This window comes from Haliotis rufescens, unplaced genomic scaffold, assembly GCF_023055435.1.
Source record: "Haliotis rufescens isolate VD_foot unplaced genomic scaffold, xgHalRufe1.0.p SCAF_2, whole genome shotgun sequence".
NCBI lineage: Eukaryota > Metazoa > Mollusca > Gastropoda > Lepetellida > Haliotidae > Haliotis > Haliotis rufescens.
In genome coordinates, this window is record NW_025963890.1 from 31,250,770 (window position 1) to 31,276,077 (window position 25,308).

The 25,308-nt window shown below is 42.3% G+C and overlaps 1 protein-coding gene across 1 annotated transcript in view; it reads right to left on the minus strand.

The window, feature by feature from the left end:
• LOC124119420 (SCY1-like protein 2) overlaps positions 1 to 25,308 on the minus strand; it is a 328,929-nt gene that overhangs the window by 81,786 nt on the left and 221,835 nt on the right. The window contains exons 12-13 of the mRNA XM_048399279.1: positions 20,283 to 20,396; positions 2,255 to 2,387 (exon numbers count right to left, since the gene is read on the minus strand). Of these exons, the coding sequence (XP_048255236.1) occupies positions 2,255 to 2,387; positions 20,283 to 20,396 (247 nt within the window). The remainder of the gene's footprint in view (positions 1 to 2,254; positions 2,388 to 20,282; positions 20,397 to 25,308) is intronic.

A 25,308-nucleotide genomic window follows, 5' to 3' on the forward strand; every position in this document is an offset into this window, starting at 1 on the left:
GAACCAAGTATTGTAACAACACAATATTGGGGTGACGTTCCAACACCTGTATCTTTGCAGATACCATTATTTGACCAATGCTTGAATCATCAGGTAAACCTTGACTTCTAAAATATTGACCAATCTGGGTGCTCATCAAACTGAAGCTGCCTTTCTTGACTACCCATGCAACAAATGTGGTCATCTGGAAACCAGTTAAGACAAGTTTTGATTTATTGTGATATAAATAAATTGCAAGTGATTCCATGACATTTGACTGACTAACCGAGCAATATTTTTCCATAAACTTCAAAAGAATTAGGTCATGCCCACTAACAAACTATAGTTTCCTAATAATAGGGTGGGTGGTGCATTTGTTGCATTATTGCGCGGATCAATTTCACTAGTTATCTACATTTTTTTGGTAGTTAATGATTTGACAAGCAGCCTGTGAAGCTATTATTGTTGACTTATTTATTTATATAAATTTCAATATTGGTTTGAGTTCATGGAGGTAAAAATGGAATAACTGGTGAATACACTTTAGACAAACCTGCTACATGGATATGTGCACACCTTTTATACATTTATACCTCCATAAATGCAAAACATATTGAAGTCCATTCTTAGAAACCTTTGACTAGCATCCAGGATGACTTTGATATCACAGATTCTTCTTTTCAACATTCTTCAAACAAATTTTTTTTTTTTAAATGGTCACAATCCATACATATTTGTAACCAGTCCCAGGACAGTTTGCATTATTGCTATGTGACTTTGGGCCTTGTTGATATTGACTGATAATAAGTTTGGAAATAAAATATTAACCAAAATATATTTGGAAAACACCCATGGGGATATCTGATGAGGATATGGGATCCTAAAAACTAATGCTTGGTGTAAACACTGACCAGATTGTCAGGCTTGGTAGCATGGTTTATTGCATGTCATGGTATCTAATTTGCATAGATCCATGCTTGTGATGTCCATCACTAGACTGTCTGTTCTAGACATGATTATTTACCGACTGCCATCATATACAACAATGAAACAAATAAATTTGTACACCAGTACTAGGCCAATTCAACTCGTCACATGACATCTGACCATACATATTGATCAATTGGCAGGTTGTGGAACTAGAAATAAACCAAATTGGGTCAAAATACATCAATGTCTGTCAGGAAATAAAAAAGGAAAGATGGACAATGCCTTTATATAAGCTCTACTGGCCTATGACCATTTGAGCCAATAATCCAATCACTACTTCAGCTTATTAAGTGTTTGGAGGGTGTTCTTCAGTCTCAGAAGTTAGGTTGCATGCCATAAACCTATGTCAAGAAGGGTCACTGACATTTTTTTTTCGTTTGTTTTTTATCAAAACATGAGAGTCAAAACAAAATAAGTAGCAATAGAATTCCAATGAAGTTATTGAACCCTTTAAGTTGTCTGGAGTAAACCTATATATTTATTCTTTGCCTAAAAGAGAGCATCTTACCAACAGATTTTATAATGTAGCACTCCTTGTTACCCTGCCTGGTGCTCAGCATTAAGAGGGTAAAACAAGGACTGGTCTGTCCGAAGTCTGTATACTGTGTCTGAGTGTGGTATCCATGTAAAACTATGGAATGGTTTATACCAGTTGGCTAGTACAATGAAACCGGCATAAGCTCAGACATGTGAAAACATGCATCTGTATACGAGAGTTGATTAATAAGTTCTAAGCCTCATGTAGAAGGAATAGCGTAATAGTGTTGCACTCATATCTTCATTGATGGTTTTTGGTGTGAAGCCATTTTTCTGATAGGTACTTGATCACTGTAAATTGTTCACGTTTGTCCATTTTCAAAGGTCATAGACCCCTGCTTATCTTACTGACTTGTCACAGTGAAGGTTTTTTTTTTAGATATACCTCTGTGACATCAAAGTATTTCAACAAAACTCAATTCCTTCCATGTGGAGCATAGAAACTGTTAATCAACCCTGAAAAGTGAAATAATTTTGCAAGTATCCTTTAAACCCCATGTCACCTCACATCATCTGTATAACACTGAGTTTGACAGAATAACAAGGCTCTCCGAGGCCTCATATGTGCTATGATTTGGATAGGAGAAAATATTTAATATAATAATTAACCAACAACAAAAGATGATTATAGTTACTATCATAAAAGGTTTATCTGATATAATTTGTTCACACCAAAATTACTAACAATCCAATTTGATATTACCATAACTGTCTTCCTCCCAAAAGCTGAAGTCATAAGTTAACATACCTACTATTGTCATGACAACTTCAGCATCTTGACATGAAACATCAGCAAGGAAAGGCAAAATTTCATCTAGGATGAGCATTTTATCCAGACTGTCCAACATATGGTCGATACACGTCAGTGCATTTATTCTCAGCTGAAAGGAAAAGTTTAGTGCCTGTAACCAATGTATTAGTGCATACATAAAGCATCAATCACAGGACAAGAAAGGAAAGTGGCTGTGTAATGTATTTTCTTTGATAAGACAGGACAGCATATTCTCAATATAATACTCTTTAAACTTTATAACACTGGTACAGCAAGAAAGATCACAGCATTTGGAAAGGAAAGAGGTTTAGAGATGAGTTATTTCATTCACAACTTCTGCAAAATTGCTAAGTACATATAACAGTGCCTAAAAGGAATTTATTTTCATTATCATCTACACAAAGTCTGTTTAAGCTAGAGCACCGAGCTTCATTTTTATTTTAAGAAGACAGATACTTAAATTCTTTGTCTGAATGCCATGATCAAATCTGAAACCAATTGCAGTGCAGTTCTTCGAAAAACATCAGCTCTTAGACTTTTTTGGTTTTTGAGAAGATGATGCTTTTAAATTCCACACTTGAAGAATGTGATTTAAATTTTTGAAACCAGTTTTCCCCATTCACACTTAAATGCGAACCCTGTTTAAAATTACTTTCCAACACATCTTCATAAAATTATCAGTTCTCTAGGCCATGTGGTTTCTCACAGTTTGAATTTTTACCATTATTTCTGTACTACCCCAGCTGACCTCTGCACAGCACTGAAGTAGCTGGATGTGCCTATTAAACAGTGCATAAAACTGTGGCAATGCAGGCAGATGATGGACAAGCAGTCCCCGACAGTCCTACTAAATAACGTCCAGGAGCGTCAGGAAATGTGTATTCTATATAATTACGTTCTTGTATTAATTATAATTATAGTAAGTTATAACAAATATCGAAAAAATAAAATATATGAAGAAAATATTTACAGACACCACTATTCTTTTGAAATGTTCAACCTGCGTACCAAATACGATTTTATTTCATTTGAGCTGACATGGTGGCCGTCTTTGAAGGATACTATGTTAATTGCTAACAACATCATCAAATTAAGTACCTATTGGAAATCATTAAATTTTCCGGATTCAATACACAAACCTTCAGCCAATTGTACAAATCCAGCTGTATGCTGACATGTGCTGCCCTCTACAGCCAAGGCAATTATTATTGTTCTGTTTGGATGAACAAAACCTTCCAAATGGCGCACTGGTTTTCTTGGGGGAATTAGTCAGTCACAGGAGACTTATCACAATTTTATTTACAAGAACAATTAACAATGAACAATTTACAATATTTTAGAATATAGCTGGGGGTGCCACAGAGAGTCGGTACAACCCTCTGGGCTGTGAGAGAGAGATCTACTTGGTATGAGCGTCAAACCCCTTCTGCTTAACATTTTGCATCTGTATGTATTTAACAAAACTTAGAACAATAAAAAAGAATATGATTGGTTGATACACAATGGGGTGTGCCTTATGGTTAATGAATGCCTAGACAGAGGGGAATACTTAATCCTGTTAATCCTGTTGGACTGGCACTAATCTTGTTGACATACTACTGGGTGCATGGAAAGAGATAAAGGTATCACTATAGACAAGCTTGTATGGGGGCTAATCCTTAATGAGTCTAAATTGAAGTAATTGCTGAATGTTATTCTAATATAGGTGATGACAGATTTCAAGTTCAAGGCAATCTATAAGACTATGTAGACATTTCATTTGTCTTATTGGATATTATGTCTGGGAGATGGGATCATGATACCTTAGGCTAGTATTTATCTAAAAGCTTCAAATCTATTAAAATATGTAGACACAACTCTTGTCTTATTGAATAGTATGTCTAGGAGATGCGCTCCCATTACCTTAGGCTAGCTTCTATCTAAAAAGTTACAACTGAAACTACTGATATTTTGTATATGCATTTTACCTGACGGAGACGGATGTCATATAGCTGAAATATTGCTGGGTGTGGCGTTAAACAATAAAAGAAACAACATTTTTTATCAAACTTGTCTGTAATTACCATTAGGTCTGCTTTCTTTGATAAAAACAACTTCATGGCCTCTTAAATATTTCTTACCTTGTTACTTGTACTTAGTTGTTTGGGTTTTTGTGCTGTGTTTTATCTATTTGCACGCCACTAACATCAACAATTGTGGCTATTCTCATGATTGTACCAAACTGAGAAAGACATGTTTTATTGACTGACTGCACTGAACTATTTAACTCCCGGACGTCTGATGAAACCTCCCAGATGTTTTCGGACGTTTCCGGACACCCTGGGACATTCCTGGCCTTTAAATAGTACGACCCAGCCCTGACACAGGGAATTTGGTATTCACAGGACGTTGATCTGACGACAGTATCCAGTGTGGTATCTGTAGATGCTTAATCTGCTTAACCATTGTTGTTTTAGGGGATTAAAACTCGGGGGGGGGGGGGAATGTGAATGATGTTAGTGGTTATGTTACTTGCATGTCGTCCTGATGTGTACTGGCATTAAAATTTACTCAGAATCTTGCCATGATGGACTAGCTAAACAGTTACACCTTGTGCCAGTTTGTGTGTGTGTATTTTTATTTGTCTATAATAATAAAAAATAATGAAAATAAACTGTAATGTATATCAATGCATTTGCTGAAGTAGACTATGTCATGACACAACTCATTAGGTGAACACTGAATTGTTAACTCTTTGCTGTGGAAACGGAAAAAAAACCACCACCAAGTAACATCTGGAAATACATGTAGTAGGAATAGGAACACTGTACATCTTAGAAATGTCTGATATATGGCGTTAGGCTTCCCCAATTGTTCAACAGTTGATAAAATTTATCCCCCATTCATAAAAGAGAACAGTTGTTCGATAGCTGTTCATTTCAACAAATTCTTTCCACAGTCAAGGTCATTTAATACAACTTACATATGAATCAACTGTTCGATAGTTGTCCGACAATTGTTCGACAAACAGATCCTTGACAAGGTCAAGGTCATTCAACAAATTATTGCTAAATCTTCTTTGAACTGATGCAGATTAATGCAATGCATTATTTATTTTTCCTTAAATTGAAAATGTTGTATTTAATGTTATATAATCATGAGTCAGTCAAACCTTGACATGGCCTTGTCATGGACTCAGTATTTTGACTCAGATCTATAACCTTGTGATGACACTTTTTAAATTCAGTTCACCTTGTTTTGACCTCCAAATCACTGTTCTTGTTTTATCACTGGTTTGTTGTTACTTCGTTGACAGCTGTCATTTCAATTTTGAATGTGTTCTTGATTCATAATTTTCAATTTGATAACAAAATCATTTCTGAAGTAAAAGTGTTTTTTTCTTCTCTCATTCCATTAAACTTGGAATATTCATTCTTTATATCAGTAATTAAGCAAAATCCGCAATTAAGCCCAGGGCTTAAAAATGTGCAGTCATGGTAGTTATATGGTAGTGTAATGGAACAGTACAGTGTGTTGTGTTTGGGACAAAAGAGTTAAAAGGAGTACTGTCAAATCTAATAATTTGAGATACTGGTTGTACCACACATTGCTACATTAAGGTCATCTTGGATATATGTTATGCCTGTTACCGTTTCAAATTATTACACTCATATAACCAAATATTTATAGTTTGATCACATTTGAATTGACAATATCAAGAACAGTAAAATAAACTGCTACAACACCCAAACACAAGGCTGTTACAGTGAAAATACTGTAACAGCATAACTTCAGAAACACGGTTTATTGCAGTTATATTTTGTAAAGCTAACATGGTAGAAAACAGACAATATTGCTGATACAAATTACATTTATTTGAATGTCAATACTGAAGATGAGCACATCTATATATTCAATTTCCACAGAAACTCTGCAGGAATTTTGCAAAGTTTTGTAAAAGTTTTGTACAATTTCTGCATAGCTATGCAAACACTTCCGAGAATTACAGTGGATTATATGCGAATATTTCCAAACTAATTGCTACTTTTATTGGACTAATTAGTTGTATGGCCTCTGGTTGCCAGCACAAGCATTGTGCAGGATGACAAGTTATAACCCTAAACTTCTAAACATGGTCTACGATACTGTTAAATGTTTTACTGCTATTAATATTTTAAGTTTATTCATAATACCACCCAACTCTACTGTACTGAGCTTTTCACGACCCACAACTGAACCTAAATACAGCCTTAACAGACCCATGTATTATTCCATGTTATGTGATCTGATTGGGGTGGAGGAAGCATGGACTGCCCAAGCCACAGAATGTTATTACTATTTGGAGTAGTGATCTGGGTAAGTGTCATTCTCTTTATTATCAAACTATCAAGAAGGAGAATGTCAATTGTACAACTATTGAGTCAAGTAAAAGGTGACATCTCTCCTTACATGCTATGTGAATTGAAGGGGAAGGAGTGTGTTGTCATTAGTTCTATAGCTAAAAGTATCAGCTAGCTCACACTATGATCTAGCTAATGAGGCATTCCAGACCGCATTCAAGAGTAACTATTTACGAAGAAAAAACCCTAAGATCACATCCGATGTTCATGTGGTTCTATATGTCAGAAGCCAGTCACTAAACAAAAACTATTGGATGACCTCCAACCTTTTCCATGATTGGTTGCTTGCTTTTGACAGATGTGGCAGACAGATTTTCTTTCTTATTCATTTGTTTTACATGAATGAAGAGAATGCATGGATGTTAGTGAGGCATTTTGTTATGTACATGTATTATGTTTAAGCTAATTGCTAACTCTTATCAGTTCATGAACTGATTCATATATCCTCAACATTGTTTGTCTGGATTATTCCTTCAAACGTTTCTGGACAAGCAGGGTACTACTATATAACAATGATATGGTATTCAATCAATGTTCAGAAATAGGCATAAACATTGACTCAAAGTCTCATGCTCAGATAGCTGTGTCAGACAGCAAAGTGACTCACTGTAGCTGATGATCTCTAGAAGGTAGTTTCAGACAGCAGAGTGACTCACTGCAGCTGATGATCTCTAGCAGGTAGTGTCAGACAGCAAAGTGACTCACTGCAGCTGATGAGCTCCAGCAGGTAGTGTCAGACAGCAAAGTAACTCACTGCAGCTGATGATCTCCAGCAGGCAGTGTCAGACAGAAAAGTGACTTAAGGCAGCTGATGATCTAGCAGGTAGTTTCAGACAGCAAAGTGACTCACTGCAGCTGATGAGCTCTAGCAGGCAGTGTCAGACAGCAAAGTGACTCACTGCAGCTGATGAGCTCCAGCAGGTAGTGTCAGACAGCAAAGTGACTCACTGCAGCTGATGATCTCTAGCAGGTTGTGTCAGACAGCAAAGTGACTACAGGAGCTGATGAGCTCCAGCAGGTAGTGTCAGACAGCAAAGTGACTCACTGCAGCTGATGATCTCTAGCAGGTAGTGTCAGACAGCAAAGTGACTCACTGCAGCTGATGATCTCCAGCAGGTAGTGTCAGAGAGCAAAGTGACTTAAGGCAGCTGATGATCTCCAGCATGTAGTTTCAGACAGCAAAGTGACTCACTGCAGCTGATGATCTCCAGCAGACAGGGTCAGACAGGAAAGTGACTTAAGGCAGGTGATGATCTCCAGCAGGTAGTTTCAGACAGCAAAGTGACTCACTGCAGCAGATGATCTCTAGCAGGTAGTGTCAGACAGCAAAGTGACTTAAGGCAGCTGATGATCTCCAGCAGGCAGGGTCAGACAGCAAAGTGACTTAAGGCAGCTGATGATCTCTAGCAGGTAGTTTCAGACAGCAAAGTGACTCACTGCAGCTGATGATCTCCAGCAGGTATAGTTTCAGACAGCAAAGTGACACTGCAGCTGATGATCTCCAGCAGGCAGGGTCAGACAGGAAAGTGACTTAAGGCAGGTGATGATCTCCAGCAGGTAGTTTCAGACAGCAAAGTGACTCACTGCAGCAGATGATCTCTAGCAGGTAGTGTCAGACAGCAAAGTGACTTAAGGCAGCTGATGATCTCCAGCAGGCAGGGTCAGACAGCAAAGTGACTTAAGGCAGCTGATGATCTCTAGCAGGTAGTGTCAGACAGCAAAGTGACACTTCAGCTGATGATCTCCAACAGGCAGTGTCAAACAGCAAAGTGACTTAAGGCAGCTGATGATCTCTGGCAGGTAGTGTCAGACAGCAAAGTAACTCACTGCAGCTGATGATCTCCAGCAGGTAGTGTCAGGCAGCAAAGTGACTTAGGGCAGCTGATGATCTCTAGCAGTTAGTTTCAGACAGCAAAGTGACACTGCAGCTGATGATCTCCAGCAGACAGGGTCAGACAGGAAAGTGACTTAAGGCAGGTGATGATCTCCAGCAGGTAGTTTCAGACAGCAAAGTGACTCACTGCAGCAGATGATCTCTAGCAGGTAGTGTCAGACAGCAAAGTGACTTAAGGCAGTTGATGATCTCCAGCAGGCAGGGTCAGACAGCAAAGTGACTTAAGGCAGCTGATGATCTCTAGCAGGTAGTGTCAGACAGCAAAGTGACACTTCAGCTGATGATCTCTAGCAGGCAGTGTCAGACAGCAAAGTGACTTAAGGCAGCTGATGATCTCTGGCAGGTAGTGTCAGACAGCAAAGTAACTCACTGCAGCTGATGATCTCCAGCAGGTAGTGTCAGGCAGCAAAGTGACTTAGGGCAGCTGATGATCTCTAGCAGTTAGTTTCAGACAGCAATGTGACACAATGCAGCAGATGATCTCTAGCAGGTAGTGTCAGACAGCAAAGTGACTCACTGCAGCTGATGATCTCTAGCAGGTAGTGTCAGTCAGCAAAATGACTCACTGTAGCTGATGATCTCCAGCAGGTAGTGTCAGACAGCAAAGTGACTTAAGGCAGCTGATGATCTCCAGCAGGTAGTGCCAGACAGCAAAGTGACTCACTGCAGCTGATAATCTCAAGCAGGCAGGGTCAGACAGGAAAGTGACTCACTGCAGCTGATGATCTCCAGCAGGTAGTGTCAGACAGCAAAGTGACTTAAGGCAGCTGATGATCTCCAGCAGGTAGTGTCAGACAGCAAAGTGACTCACTGCAGCTGATGATCTCAAGCAGGCAGGGTCAGACAGGAAAGTGACTCACTGCAGCTGATGATCTCTAGCAGGCAGTGTCAGACAGCAAAGTGACTTAAGGCAGCTGATGATCTCTGGCAGGTAGTGTCAGACAGCAAAGTAACTCACTGCAGCTGATGATCTCCAGCAGGTAGTGTCAGACAGCAAAGTGACTCACTGCAGCTGAATATCTCTAGCAGGCAGTGTCAGACAGCAGAGTGACTCACTGCAGATGATGAGTCATTGTGGACAGTGTCAGACAGCAAAGTGACTCACAGGAGCTGAAGAGCTCTAGCAGGTAGTGTCAGACAGCAAAGTAACTCACTGCAGCTGATGATCTCCAGCAGGTAGTGTCAGACAGCAAAGTGACTTACTGCAGCTGATGATCTCTAGCAGGCAGTTTCAGACAGCAGAGTGACTCACTGCAGCTGATGAGCTCTAGCAGGCAGTGTCAGACAGCAGAGTGACTCACTGCAGCTGATGAGTCATTGTGGACAGTGTCAGACAGCAAAGTGACTCACTGCAGCTGATGAGCTCAAGCATGTAATGTCATACAGCAAACTGACTACAGGAGCTGCTGAGCTCTGTCAGGCAGTGTCAGACAGCACAGTGTCTACAGGAGCTGATGAGCTCTAGCAGGCAGTGTCAGACAGCAAAGTGACTACAGGAGCTGCTGAGCTCTGTCAGGCAGTGGCAGACAGCAAATTGTCTACAGGAGCTGATGAGCTCTAGCAGGCAGTGTATGAAAGCAACGTGACTCACTGCAGCTGATGATCTCTAGCATGTAATGTCAGACAGCAAAGTGACTCACTGCAGCTGATGAGCTCTAGCATGTAATGTCAGACAGCAAAGTGACTACAGGAGCTGCTGAGCTCTGTCAGGCAGTGTCAGACAGCAAAGTGTCTACAGGAGCTGATGAGCTCTAGCAGGCAGTGTCAGACAGCAAAGTGACTCACTGCAGCTGATGATCTCTAGCATGTAATGTCAGACAGCAAAGAGACTCACTGCAGCTGATGAGCTGTAGCAGGCAGTGTCAGACAGCAAAGTGACTACAGGAGCTGCTGAGCTCTGTCAGGCAGTGTCAGACAGCAAAGTGTCTACAGGAGCTGATGAGCTCTAGCAGGCAGTGTCAGACAGCAAAGTGACTCACTGCAGCTGATGATCTCTAGCATGTAATGTCAGACAGCAAAGAGACTCACTGCAGCTGATGAGCTCTAGCAGGCAGTGTCAGACGGCAAAGTGACTACAGGAGCTGCTGAGCTCTGTCAGGCAGTGGCAGACAGCAAATTGTCTACAGGAGCTGATGAGCTCTAGCAGGCAGTGTATGAAAGCAACGTGACTCACTGCAGCTGATGATCTCTAGCATGTAATGTCAGACAGCAAAGTGACTCACTGCAGCTGATGAGCTCTAGTATGTAATGTCAGACAGCAAAGTGACTACAGGAGCTGCTGAGCTCTGTCAGGCAGTGTCAGACAGCAAAGTGTCTACAGGAGCTGATGAGCTCTAGCAGGCAGTGTCAGACAGCAAAGTGACTCACTGCAGCTGATGATCTCTAGCATGTAATATCAGACAGCAAAGAGACTCACTGCAGCTGATGAGCTGTAGCAGGCAGTGTCAGACAGCAAAGTGACTACAGGAGCTGATGAGCTCTAGCATGTATTGTCAGACAGCAAAGTGATTCACTGCAGCTGATGATCTCTAGCATGTAATGTCAGACAGCAAAGTGACTCACTGCAGCTGATGAGCTCTAGCATGTAATGTCAGACAGCAAAGTGACTACAGGAGCTGCTGAGCTCTGTCAGGCAGTGTCAGACAGCACAGTGTCTACAGGAGCTGATGAGCTCTAGCAGGCAGTGTCAGACAGCAAAGGGCCTCACTGCAGCTGATGATCTCTAGCATGTATTGTCAGACAGCAAAGTGATTCACTGCAGCTGATGAGCTCTAGCATGTAATGTCAGACAGGAAAGTGACTACAGGAGCTAATGAGCTCTAGCAAGAAGTGTCAGACAGCAAAGTGACTACAGGAGCTGATGAGCTCTAGCATGTAATGTCAGACAGCAAAGTGACTCACTGCAGCTGATGAGCTCTAGTATGTAATGTCAGACAGCAAAGTGACTACAGGAGCTGCTGAGCTCTGTCAGGCAGTGGCAGACAGCAAAGTGACTACAGGAGCTGATGAGCTCTAGCAGGCAGTGTCAGACAGCAAAGTGACTACAGGAGCTGATGAGCTCTAGCAGGCAGTGTCAGACAGCAGAGTGACTACAGGAGCTGATGAGCTCTAGCAGGCAGTGTCAGACAGCAAAGTGACTCACTGCAGCTGATGATCTCTAGCATGTATTGTCAGACAGCAAAGTGATTCACTGCAGCTGATGAGCTCTAGCATGTAATGTCAGACAGCAAAGTGACTACAGGAGCTGCTGAGCTCTAGCAGGCAGTGTCAGACAGCAAAGTGACTACAGGAGCTGATGAGCTCTAGCAGGCAGTGTCAGACAGCAAAGTGACTACAGGAGCTGATGAGCTCTAGCTGGCAGTGTCAGACAGCAAAGTGATTCACTGCAGCTGATGAGCTCCAGCAGGTAGTGTCAGACAGCAAAGTGACTCACTGCAGCTGATGATCTCCAGCAGGTAGTGTCAGACAGCAAAGTGACTCACTGCAGCTGATGATCTCCAGCAGGTAGTGTCAGAGAGCAAAGTGACTTAAGGCAGCTGATGATCTCCAGCATGTAGTTTCAGACAGCAAAGTGACTCACTGCAGCTGATGATCTCCAGCAGACAGGGTCAGACAGGAAAGTGACTTAAGGCAGGTGATGATCTCCAGCAGGTAGTTTCAGACAGCAAAGTGACTCACTGCAGCAGATGATCTCTAGCAGGTAGTGTCAGACAGCAAAGTGACTTAAGGCAGCTGATGATCTCCAGCAGGCAGGGTCAGACAGCAAAGTGACTTAAGGCAGCTGATGATCTCTAGCAGGTAGTTTCAGACAGCAAAGTGACTCACTGCAGCTGATGATCTCCAGCAGGTATAGTTTCAGACAGCAAAGTGACACTGCAGCTGATGATCTCCAGCAGACAGGGTCAGACAGGAAAGTGACTTAAGGCAGGTGATGATCTCCAGCAGGTAGTTTCAGACAGCAAAGTGACTCACTGCAGCAGATGATCTCTAGCAGGTAGTGTCAGACAGCAAAGTGACTTAAGGCAGCTGATGATCTCCAGCAGGCAGGGTCAGACAGCAAAGTGACTTAAGGCAGCTGATTATCTCTAGCAGGTAGTGTCAGACAGCAAAGTGACACTTCAGCTGATGATCTCCAACAGGCAGTGTCAAACAGCAAAGTGACTTAAGGCAGCTGATGATCTCTGGCAGGTAGTGTCAGACAGCAAAGTAACTCACTGCAGCTGATGATCTCCAGCAGGTAGTGTCAGGCAGCAAAGTGACTTAGGGCAGCTGATGATCTCTAGCAGGTAGTTTCAGACAGCAATGTGACACAATGCAGCAGATGATCTCTAGCAGGTAGTTTCAGACAGCAAAGTGACACTGCAGCTGATGATCTCCAGCAGACAGGGTCAGACAGGAAAGTGACTTAAGGCAGGTGATGATCTCCAGCAGGTAGTTTCAGACAGCAAAGTGACTCACTGCAGCAGATGATCTCTAGCAGGTAGTGTCAGACAGCAAAGTGACTTAAGGCAGCTGATGATCTCCAGCAGGCAGGGTCAGACAGCAAAGTGACTTAAGGCAGCTGATGATCTCTAGCAGGTAGTGTCAGACAGCAAAGTGACACTTCAGCTGATGATCTCTAGCAGGCAGTGTCAGACAGCAAAGTGACTTAAGGCAGCTGATGATCTCTGGCAGGTAGTGTCAGACAGCAAAGTAACTCACTGCAGCTGATGATCTCCAGCAGGTAGTGTCAGGCAGCAAAGTGACTTAAGACAGCTGATGATCTCTAGCAGTTAGTTTCAGACAGCAATGTGACACAATGCAGCAGATGATCTCTACCAGGTAGTGTCAGACAGCAAAGTGACTCACTGCAGCTGATGATCTCTAGCAGGTAGTGTCAGACAGCAAAATGACTCACTGCAGCTGATGATCTCCAGCAGGTAGTGTCAGACAGCAGAGTGACTCACTGCAGCTGAATATCTCTAGCAGGCAGTGTCAGACAGCAGAGTGACTCACTGCAGATGATGAGTCATTGTGGACAGTGTCAGACAGCAAAGTGACTCACAGGAGCTGAAGAGCTCTAGCAGGTAGTGTCAGACAGCAAAGTAACTCACTGCAGCTGATGATCTCCAGCAGGTAGTGTCAGACAGCAAAGTGACTTAAGGCAGCTGATGATCTCCAGCAGGTAGTGTCAGACAGCAAAGTGACTCACTGCAGCTGATGATCTCAAGCAGGCAGGGTCAGACAGGAAAGTGACTCACTGCAGCTGATGATCTCTAGCAGGTAGTGTCAGACAGCAAAGTGACTTAAGGCAGCTGATGATCTCTGGCAGGTAGTGTCAGACAGCAAAGTAACTCACTGCAGCTGATGATCTCCAGCAGGTAGTGTCAGGCAGCAAAGTGACTTAAGACAGCTGATGATCTCTAGCAGTTAGTTTCAGACAGCAATGTGACACAATGCAGCTCAGAGCTCTAGCAGGCAGTGTCAGACAGCAAAGTGACTACAGGCGCTGATGAGCTCTAGCAGGCAGGGTCAGACAGCAATGTGACTACAGGAGCTGATGAGCTCTAGCAGGCAGTGTCAGACAGCAAAGTGTCTACAGGAGCTGATGAGCTCTAGCAGGCAGTGTCAGACAGCAATGTGACTACAGGAGCTGATGAGCTCTAGCAGGCAGTGTCAGACAGCAATGTGACTACAGGAGCTGATGAGCTCTAGCAGGCAGTGTCAGACAGCAATGTGACTACAGGAGCTGATGAGCTCTAGCAGGCAGTGTCAGACAGCAATGTGACTACAGGAGCTGATGAGCTCTAGCAGGCAGTGTCAGACAGCAATGTGACTACAGGAGCTGATGAGCTCTAGCAGGCAGTGTCAGACAGCAATGTGACTACAGGAGCTGATGAGCTCTAGCAGGCAGTGTCAGACAGCAATGTGACTACAGGAGCTGATGAGCTCTAGCAGGCAGTGTCAGACAGCAATGTGACTACAGGAGCTGATGAGCTCTAGCAGGCAGTGTCAAACAGCAAAGTGTCTACAGGAGCTGATGAGCTCTAGCAGGCAGTGTCAGACAGCAATGTGACTACAGGAGCTGATGAGCTCTAGCAGGCAGTGTCAGACAGCAATGTGACTACAGGAGCTGATGAGCTCTAGCAGGCAGTGTCAGACAGCAATGTGACTACAGGAGCTGATGAGTTCTAGCAGGCAGTGTCAGACAGCAATGTGACTACAGGAGCTGATGAGCTCTAGCAGGCAGTGTCAAACAGCAAAGTGTCTACAGGAGCTGATGAGCTCTAGCAGGCAGTGTCAGACAGCAATGTGACTACAGGAGCTGATGAGCTCTAGCAGGCAGTGTCAGACAGCAATGTGACTACAGGAGCTGATGAGCTCTAGCAGGCAGTGTCAGACAGCAATGTGACTACAGGAGCTGATGAGCTCTAGCAGGCAGTGTCAGACAGCAATGTGACTACAGGAGCTGATGAGCTCTAGCAGGCAGTGTCAGACAGCAATGTGACTACAGGAGCTGATGAGCTCTAGCAGGCAGTGTCAGACAGCAAAGTGACTACAGGAGCTGATGAGCTCTAGCAGGCAGTGTCAGACAGCAATGTGACTACAGGAGCTGATGAGCTCTAGGAGGCAGTGTCAGACAGCAATGTGACTACAGGAGCTGATGAGCTCTAGCAGGCAGTGTCAGACAGCAAAGTGACTACAGGAGCTGATGAGCTCTAGCAGGCAGTGTCAGACAGCAAAGTGACTACAGGAGCTGATGAGCTCTAGCAGGCAGTGTCAGACAGCAATGTGACTACAGGAGCTGATGAGCTCTAGCAGGCAGTGTCAGACAGCAATGTGACTACAGGAGCTGATGAGCTCTAGCAGGCAGTGTCAGACAGCAATGTGACTACAGGAGCTGATGAGCTCTAGCAGGCAGTGTCAGACAGCAAAGTGACTACAGGAGCTGATGAGCTCTAGCAGGCAGTGTCAGACAGCAATGTGACTACAGGAGCTGATGAGCTCTAGCAGGCAGTGTCAGACAGCAATGTGACTACAGGAGCTGATGAGCTGTAGCAGGCAGTGTCAGACAGCAATGTGACTACAGGAGCTGATGAGCTCTAGCAGGCAGTGTCAGACAGCAATGTGACTTATTGATGAACCGACAGACAGTACATAGAAGCAAGAATCTAGTTCTCTTTCAACACTTATTTGCTCCTTATAACATTTTAAGGTACTTTGCTTCAACTTGTAAAAAGTGAAAGCCACTTGTTTGTCACAATGGAAAGAAAGCTATTAAACACAAGAATTTATCATCAACAAAATTGGGGGGAACTATTGATTTGAATGTAGCTATCGTTGAGGTGAACATTTACAATACTGTGGTATTACTTCTGAACACAACAGTTAATCACAATGAACTTTCACATCATGAATGAACAACATGTGATGCAAGTGCACATAAAAGCCAAAGTTTGTGAGCCTATCACAATCACTAATGCAACTGAGCTAAGTACATGCTTAACAATGCTGCCTCCAAGACAGTATCTCCATGAACAGACAAAAGGATAATTGTGGGTGTTATGGAAGTGGAGACATCAATATCCCGAGTTACCCAACTGTGGGACAAGTATTGTCAAACAGGTGGGGATGCAATGAGACGTGCAGGCCTAAAACAACAACACCTAGACAAGATCGTCTCATTACACTTTGCATAACACCTTAACTATCATTTCATTAGTTCCCATATTTTTTGTCGGTAGTATACATTGGCACTTTTTAATTAGATTTTTTCTCACACAAAACTATGCAGGGGCAGTACCTAAGTCCTAGAAACTTTCAGGATTAATGCTTGCTAAACATGGTCACCCATCCACCTATTCTCCGCAAGCAATACTGCTTATCTTGACCTTCACCACAGGACAATGAGCAACCTTGGATGGGAAGGTTGCACACTTAGCCTCAGCAGCTAAGGTAAGGCACAAACACCCAAGACACAACCACTATATGCTGACCTTGTGTTGTTCCTGTTAACATTTCAAATCCGGGGCCACCAAAGAGGAGCAAATACCACCAGCTGGTGCCCGACGATTTGTCACCTTCATGGAATGACTGCATCATCACAGGATCACCGATATGGAATATGTTGATGAGGTTTCAGCATCTTTAATCAAACTCAAATACTGGGTATGTATAATTCATGTACTATGTCTCTTCTAAATTAAAGAATTTGAAAGGTTTTTTTTATCATATGCATGTACAAATATATTGTGTAAAGAAACATATTGACCCATTAAATAAACATCTGTTCATTTCCAATTTTAGAAGTGAATATATCAAATGTATGCAAATGTGTGCCTGTCTCAAACACAGTTCCTTTACATATACTTAGTCTCAGGGTTCTGTGTTTCATGAGACACCCTTCCTTCACTTTTTTTTATATTTATCTGATAATGCCTTTGTTTGCCCTATCCCTGATACATTGACATATGCACTTGGCTGATATTCTAACCAAACTGGCCAAGTCTTGTCCTTGTAGCACCTCCTTATGGTGTGCCCCAATCAACATGTGAAACCAGTCAATAAATAATTGTCCTGTGCAAAAAAAAAAAAGAACCAGTCCAGCCAAATTGTTTCAGCCTGATGATCAGAGGTACAGAAACCTACAGCCACTAGAAAGTCATTGAGGACAGTTATAAAATAAACACATGCCATAGAAGTGCTCACCTTAATTAAGTATAATTGTGTATAGTGTCCTAGAGCCACTAAATGGCGAAATATGTCAATAGTAATAACATTTCCAAGAGTAATAATTTTCTAAACAAATAACCATTTATTGACTGTTGATTTCGTGAATTAAGGATAAATGGGATTGATAAATATATGATGGATACATTGTTTGATATCACATCTAAAAGCATACAAGGGAGGTATCAACAACAAAAATACACAATCTATTTTAGACATTTCAATCTGCAAAACTGAAAAACAAGGGACCAACCTTTTGTCAAAATGTGCGGTGACATTTTGCACACGTGTGGTGAGGGGTTGCAACATGGCTTGCATCACATGTTGTCCTTGCCTGTGTGTTTAAGTTGTCCTTGCCTGTGTGTGTAAGTTGTCATTGCCTGTGTGTGAGAGTTGTCCTTGCCTGTGTGTGTAAGTTGCCCTTGCCTGTGTGTATAAGTTGTCCTTGCCTGTGTGTAAGTTGCCTTCCCTGTGTGTGTAAGTTGTCCTTGCCTGTGTGTGTAAGTTGGACTTGCCTGTGTGTGTAAGTTGCCCTTGCCTGTGTGTGTAAGTTGCCCTTGCCTGTGTGTGTAAGTTGTCCTTGCCTGTGTGTGTAAGTTGTCCTTGCCTGTGTGTGTAAGTTGCCCTTGCCTGTGTGTATGAGTTGTCCTTGCCTGTGTGTAAGTTGGCCTTGCCTGTGTGTGTAAGTTGTCCTTGCCTGTGTGTGTAAGTTGTCCTTGCCTGTGTGTGTAAGTTGGCCTTGCTGGTGTGTGTAAGTTGCCCTTGCCTGTGTGTGTAAGTTGTCCTTGCCTGTGTGTGTAAGTTGTCCTTGCCTGTGTGTGTAAGTTGTCCTTGCCTGTGTGTGTAAGTTGCCCTTGCCTGTGTGTGTAAGTTGCCCTTGCCTGTGTGTATAAGTTGGCCTTGCCTGTGTGTAAGTTGTCCTTGCCTGTGTGTGTAAGTTGTCCTTGCCTGTGTGTGTAAGTTGGCCTTGCTGGTGTGTGTAAGTTGCCCTTGCCTCTGTGTGTAAGTTGGCCTTGCCTGTGTGTGTAAGTTGTTCTTGCCTGTGTGTGTAAGTTGCCCTTGCCTGTGTGTGTAAGTTGGCCTTGCCTATATGTGTAAGTTGGCCTTGCCTGTGTGTATGTTGTCCTTGCCTGTGTGTGTAAGTTGGCCTTGCCTATGTGTGTAAGTTGTCCTTGCCTGTGTGTGTAAGTCGCCCTTGCCTGTGTGTGTAAGTTGGCCTTGCCTGTGTGTGTAAGGGGAATGAACTTCGAAGCTGTAGTGTGTATTGGCTAATTTACAGTGGTATCGGTTTAACTTGGACTCCGGCTAATCTGGATTTCTATCAAAACCTCCCCAAATTTATGGTCCTGAATTTACTACATTTATTTATCATGAAGTAAAACCTGTCTAATCCAGACTCCTTCACTTCAGATTCTGGACTGAAATTGTGGGACAAATGACCACTTTATCATGTAATTAAGTTTTCAAATCAGCATTAACTTTTCACCAATCACACTTGTATGTCTGCTGGTGTCCCCACACTGTGCCAATTTTATACATGTAGCAAATCTCAAAATATATGGGCATATACAGTCTAAATCTATCTGTCTATAGACTGAGCTAAAGAAAGATGAGAGAGCTTTGCCTTATTTATCAAAAAGTCATAGATATTCATACAGGATGAACCTAGAATTGATGTCATATCGGAGTGCCACCCCTCGGCGTGATTGGTCGTATGTGGACCTTCTGTGTCAAAGCAGTTCCACATAGATCTGCTGTTATTACCATTCACTCAGTACTCTGTCATACATTCAGCAAACTGTTACACTCCAGGAACATGAAGTACCCATTTACCCAGACATCATCTAGGTGTTGCTCTGGAGCCAAGATCAGGGCTGTTGCTCTTCATTCTAACTGGTTGATCTTGGGGACTCTTGAGCAATCTGTCTGCACATAGAAATCCTATGCATTTCGCCACACATACTGACCAAAGTGAAAGAAGCAGCCCTTCAATTCACACTGAGGAAACACTGTTCTAACAGCGTTCGGGGCACCAACTTCAAAGTCTGTAAACATATTCCTGGGAAAAAGTTCTGTATTTGTTAAAAGTGATGTTTTTTCCGCAATACATCTAAACAAATCTACATAATCTGTAATTCCCTGTGTTTGTGTTGGCAGCAGCCAGGTGTTGTAGATTTTCTTGTGTGGAGAATACCATGAATCTGTTGTCTGGGTCGGTATGCAGAAGGAAGTCATCGCCAGAAGTTGAATGTCAGCCTGGGTCTTTTGTAAATGAGGAATGGTCTAAGCTTGGGGTCGATACAGTTATGAACCACAACTGTAGAGGTGCCTGTTGCATCAATATCACATCACAAACCTAAAATAATAAAAAATATAATTGAACACGCACATTATTAATCAATTGGGTTTTTTCAATTTATCTAAAAAATAATTCCTTATTGGAGTAAATGAGATCTGTCATAACACCAGAAATAAAAAAAATTAAAATACGTACCTGCCAATTCTTCTTGGAATATTGCACATACAGGTTTAGTCTCCTCCTTTTGTTTTCAGAGAACTAAGAAACTTGTAACAGTCATCTCCCATGTGGGTCTGCAGCTCGGTTGTGGTTCTTGGGGTAATTGATGATAAATCCATGATTGGTGCTTAAAGTTGCATTGCAGCATCACCAGTAAGCCTAAACTTTTACCTTCATAAATAAGATTTGCAACACTCTGGGAATTGGGTGTAAACTGAACTTTAACCTGAACCATGATTGTATGGTTCCCTGACAAAGTTTGACCCTCAAAGTATCTAAAATGACAATTGATTAATGTTCACAATCATTTAAAATTATGGAGTTTTCATCATATTATTCTTCAGTACATCAGTTCATATGTCAGGCAGGACAGACATCACACTGGACAACACACCATTGTCTAAGCCTTACTGGTCTATTACTATAAAAAAGTGTATGATGGTAGATAGTACATAATGGCAGACTTTGAATGCTCTGCTGTATGCATTATATGTTGCACAATACCTTTACATTTGTAGATCTGTAGAAGAGTGACTTTGCTCGAGGTAAAACCATCTTCTTGATTATACTGTCATCCAAATATTCTTTAATCCCATTTATAGCAGCAACAGCAGCTTCCTGCAAATTGGGGGTAAGATTGTTATGGAGAGAGTATATTTATAATGATTAGAACAAGTAAATACTTATGAAAGTGATAATGTGTACAGATTTTCAAATATATGCAGCAGACATTTTCAGTGCTAATTAGAAATAGAGCCACAAGGCTCTGTACTTCACCTGATGTTACTTGAATATTAGATCAAAATGGCCACACAACAGTGAGGAAGAATATGCAGAAGAAATCTCTACACATGGTAGACGTTGTCATATTAAAGTCCAACCAGAATTTTATGAGCATATATTGAAGAGATGACATTGCTTAGAACACATAAATGAACTTGCGGTGGGAATATTGAAAATGAGGAAATCAAGGGACATTGGTACATGAAAGTCAAAGAATGTAGAGATGTTTGATTTATGGGGAAAATAGCACTTTCAAATATGGATACAGTGGCTGCCATATTTAAAATAGGAATTATGTGAGTAATTTAAGACATAAAACCATATCTGGGATCATGCATGCAAAGTTTCAGCTTCTTTTAGCTTTGTAGTTGTCAAGAGGTAAGCAACAATTAGCAAATATAGCCACACTGACCATAACTCTGATTAAAATCTTCAATCTAAAGTTCTGGCTCAATTTGTATGTTAAACAGGGTAATATCCAGGCATCACAATTGTCATAAAAAGTTTTTTCTCAAGGTTTAAATCTGCAGTACAATGGTGCATTAGCTCCAACAGAAGCCAAAAATCTAACATCAACATTACAACTTCCTGCAGTTGTCAGCAGCAATCTGCAGAAGGAATACTTTTAGGTGTAGGGTAAGCGGTCCTGTTTCTACACATCCTAGTGGAAGTCTCAAAGTATTACCCATTAAAAAGATAATGGCAACATCATGCCACACTAGTCAAGAGTTTTAAAAATATTTCAGGCTTATTCATCACCTCTCTTATCCCCAAGGCTCCTCTGTCAATGAACACATTGATGATGCATTTTGTTCTTTTCAGCACATGAAGTTTGATCAAGTAGTCACTATGGTCTAGAATCTCAGACAAGGGGCTCTCCTAGCTTAGCTGGACATTAAATCAGCATTTGGGCTACTTTCAAACAGACCAAAAGATTTCCAGCTGCTAGGTTTGTACTTCAGGGAAATATTCTATGTCAACAAATGTCTTGGCTGCTCTATTTCTTGTGCATTATTTGAGAAATTCAGTTCTTTCCTGGAATGGTGTATCACAACCAAATCACAATCCAATCTGTCAGTCACTATTTGTGTGATATTTAACAATGCAGTCAAATCACTACTTGGCAAAATGCAGCTTGTCAGTCAGGCTCTACAGGAGTAAGAGCTTTAAACACATGTTTTTTTGTATGACACCTTAGCCAGAGGGTAAAACGTACATCAGGGATTAAGGAAGACTTGAAGGTATGGCTTACATTCTTTAATCACTATAATAATGTTTCAGTGTTCCATGATGCAGACTTGGTGTCTGGTCAACTAGAACTAGACACTGATGTTTCAGGTTGCAATGGCTTTCAGGCTTACTTTAAGGGCATATGGACATATTGAAAAGTGGCCACATTCCTGGGTACAAAAGGGCTTCACCAAAATCATGACATGACTTGAATAATTTCCTATTCTCATGGCTTTGTGACTCTGGGGGCACAAGTATGTGAACAAGAAACTTTGGTGTGACAACCAGGCAGTCGTATACATCATCAATTAACAGCCTTCAAAGAACAAGGCATACACTGGAATTGGTTGTTCCGGAATGTTCCAAAGAGATCCAAATGTGGGGTGTCTCTTACCGATGTTATCCACTTGAATGCTTCCAGGATGAAGTGACCACTCTGTTGCCACTATTTTCCCCAGGCAGGAAAGGCTGTCCACTAAGATGTTCAGTCTCCGTCATCAGAGAGTTGGACTTGCTTATTCCTTGCTTCCTGATGTAAACTACCACTGTGGTATTTGTCAGTGGCTATGAGGACTGAGGAGTGAGATAGTTGAACTTTCCAGGTCCTGAGATTGCCTGCACACAATTGCCTTCAGATCTTTCTCAGATGCCTTCCATAAGAACTAGATCTTGAGGTCGTCGATATGGGCTCCCCAACTCAAGTCAAATTCATCCATTACCAGGTGATGTCTGGGTGTCGGAAATACTAGAGGAATGCCCCTCATAACATGATCTCTGTAATTCCACCAATTGAATTCCTGACTCGAGTCATCTGGTATCTGGATGACAGAATCCATGGTCTGAGATCTCAAAGAATTACTCAAATTCTGGAGAAGGCGTAATATCAATCTTCCTCTATTTGTCATATGTTAGAGAGGTGTTAGATTTCCTAGAAGAGACATCCACCATCGGAGATATTATGTGGGGCAAGATGTTACTGTGCTGATCATAGTCAATGTCTTGGCAAATTGATCTTGCAGGGTACTGAGATGTCCAAATTGTAACTAGAAACAGGCCCCAATGTACACTATGTCCTCTGATTTGGCTGAATGTGTGAGAAATTCAAGAAAAGTCATGTTCTGTTGGGGCTGGGATCTGTCTTGATCTGCTGCATGGAAGTCATCCACATAGTTGTGCAGATGAAGGCGGATGAAGCTGATGATGGGAGTCATGAGTCAAGGTGCTTTTGAGCTCAGAAAACTTGAAAATCAGATATTCTTCCATTGACTTCAAAGCGTAGATATTTCTGCAGTGCTTGATGAATGGGTACATGGAGATGGGTGTCTTGCAGATCTAAGCTGATGAGCCAATCTTCCATTCTGAAGATTCTGAAATTGATTCAATCTGACTTGGGAGGAGCGACTAGGAAGTATTTGTTGAGGAGCTTGAGATCTATAATCATCCTTATGTCTTGGGAGTTCTTATTCGGTACTAAGAACACTCGAGAGTAGAAACCCTTGCTGCTGTCTGTGTCTTGAAGTCTCCAAATGGACCTTTTCTCTGATAGTGTCCCAATGGCTAGTTTGGCTGCCTGCAGTTTGGTCCCTTCCAGATGGAGTCCTTGGCCTACTGGCCAGGATATAAGTAGAGGACGGTGATAAAATGTAGCTTGTATCACCTTCAAATGATGTTGAGAATCCAGTGGTCGGACGTGATCTGCAGCACATTTTCCCCAAGTCAGTGTTATGTTCAAAGGCAGTAGACGTAAATCTGAGTCCATCGATATAGCCAGGTCGATAGGATCAGAAATGATGGGATGGTTGGTTGTGAAATCAGAATATACAGCCAATCCAACCTCTAGGTTTGGAACCTCTTCTCCTATTCCCTTGTCGTTTATAGCTGGTCTGACGTGAGGACTCCAATGGATGCTGAGCTCTATCTCTTCTGCAGCTGGCCTGCAAACAATCCTTCCTGTAAGGAACAAACTTCTTCTTAGCGTGTTCCCTAAAGGTGGCATCTCAGGAGGAATCTCTCGGATGCTTGGGAAAAAGACATGTGGTTTAACTGCCAGGTTAATGGTGGATATTTGAAAGCGTTCTGTGATATCCTATCTTACCTCTTCAATGGGTTTGCTGTTTAATATTCCTGCATACGGATGAGGGTATCTAGTAGGCTGTGAATTGATCTGACTCAGTTTATGATGGAAAATGTCTCCTGTAATTCCCTCGTAAGATTACGGTTGTGGTGGAATGACATGACAACTACCAGCAACAAACCAGTTAATGTATGCTCCGATGTCCATAGAGTGCTTGTTTGCTGATGCCAAAAACTTCAGTCATGATGAGGGTAATGTGAGTCTGGTATTTGGTGAACAGACCAGTTTGAGGAAATCCCCATCCAAAACCTGTGACACTGGGAGAGGGCAGTTTTGAGTCTGGCATAGTTTCCTCTTCAAAGCAGGTCATGCCTCAGCTTCAGTTGATTGTCAGATGGTTGATAACTTTATGTGCATAACCTGGCTACAGGAGAGTATGATGCAAATGTGAAGATGGAGCCGGGATGTGGCAGCCTGTGTATTCAAGCGTCTGCTGTAATTCTCTTTCCTCCATCTTAGGTTGTTGGACAGTCATGAGGTGGTATAATTGTTCCACTAACTCCGAAAAAAAGAGGCTATTGTCACAATCTCTCACAGAGTCTGCATAATCTTCATCCTCAACATCTGCTTCGGAATTCGTAGGGTCATAGTGAAGTAGAATGACTCTTAATGTCCATAGCTGTCATGGATTCTGTTTGGTCCCAATGTGTGTCTTCATCCGACGATGACCAGGATTACGGAATGATCCAAGTCCATGGAGTCTGTGATATCATGCTGTGGCTAACGGAGCCCGGATGTTTAGCATGGTCTTGAAAAAACCCGCTGGGGTTGTCGTCCATGAGAAGTGTATCCCATCTTGAGGCCATAGCATATTCCATGCATTTCTGAGGAGCCAGTGAAACCGTTGGCTTGTACTTCTTGAAGCCTGCGACTGGGATGACTCCATAATGGTTGTTGCCTTGCAGCTAGAGTCCATGTGGGTACCGTGCAGCGATTGGGAAGGACTTTTAAAAGTAGATGTCTAGCTGCCCATCTTGTCCATGCCGGAACTGTGCAGTGATCAGATGGATAGCTGTTTCTCTGTGTGACAATCTTTGCTGCCTTGTGGTAACCATCCTGGACAGGAATCTTGATTAGGGAAAGCCTGGTGACTTCTACCTGTACAGCTGAGTGGTGATGAATTGGATGCCCCCTCGGACAGCCATATGGCCTTGGTGATTGATGGGTCAGGCTTTTCTTTTCTTTTCGTTTGTCCATCCTGCAGTCTCTTGGCCTCTTCTTGATGGAGCTTCAGATGCTCCACCTCCATTGATGTGGGTGCAAGGCAAGAATCAAACATAGATTCCATTGCTGTTTTCTGCTTCAACTCACCCTTTTTAATGGATTCCATCAATTTTCTGAAAGCCAGTTTTGAGAGGGAGGTGCACTGCTCAAATCAAGTAT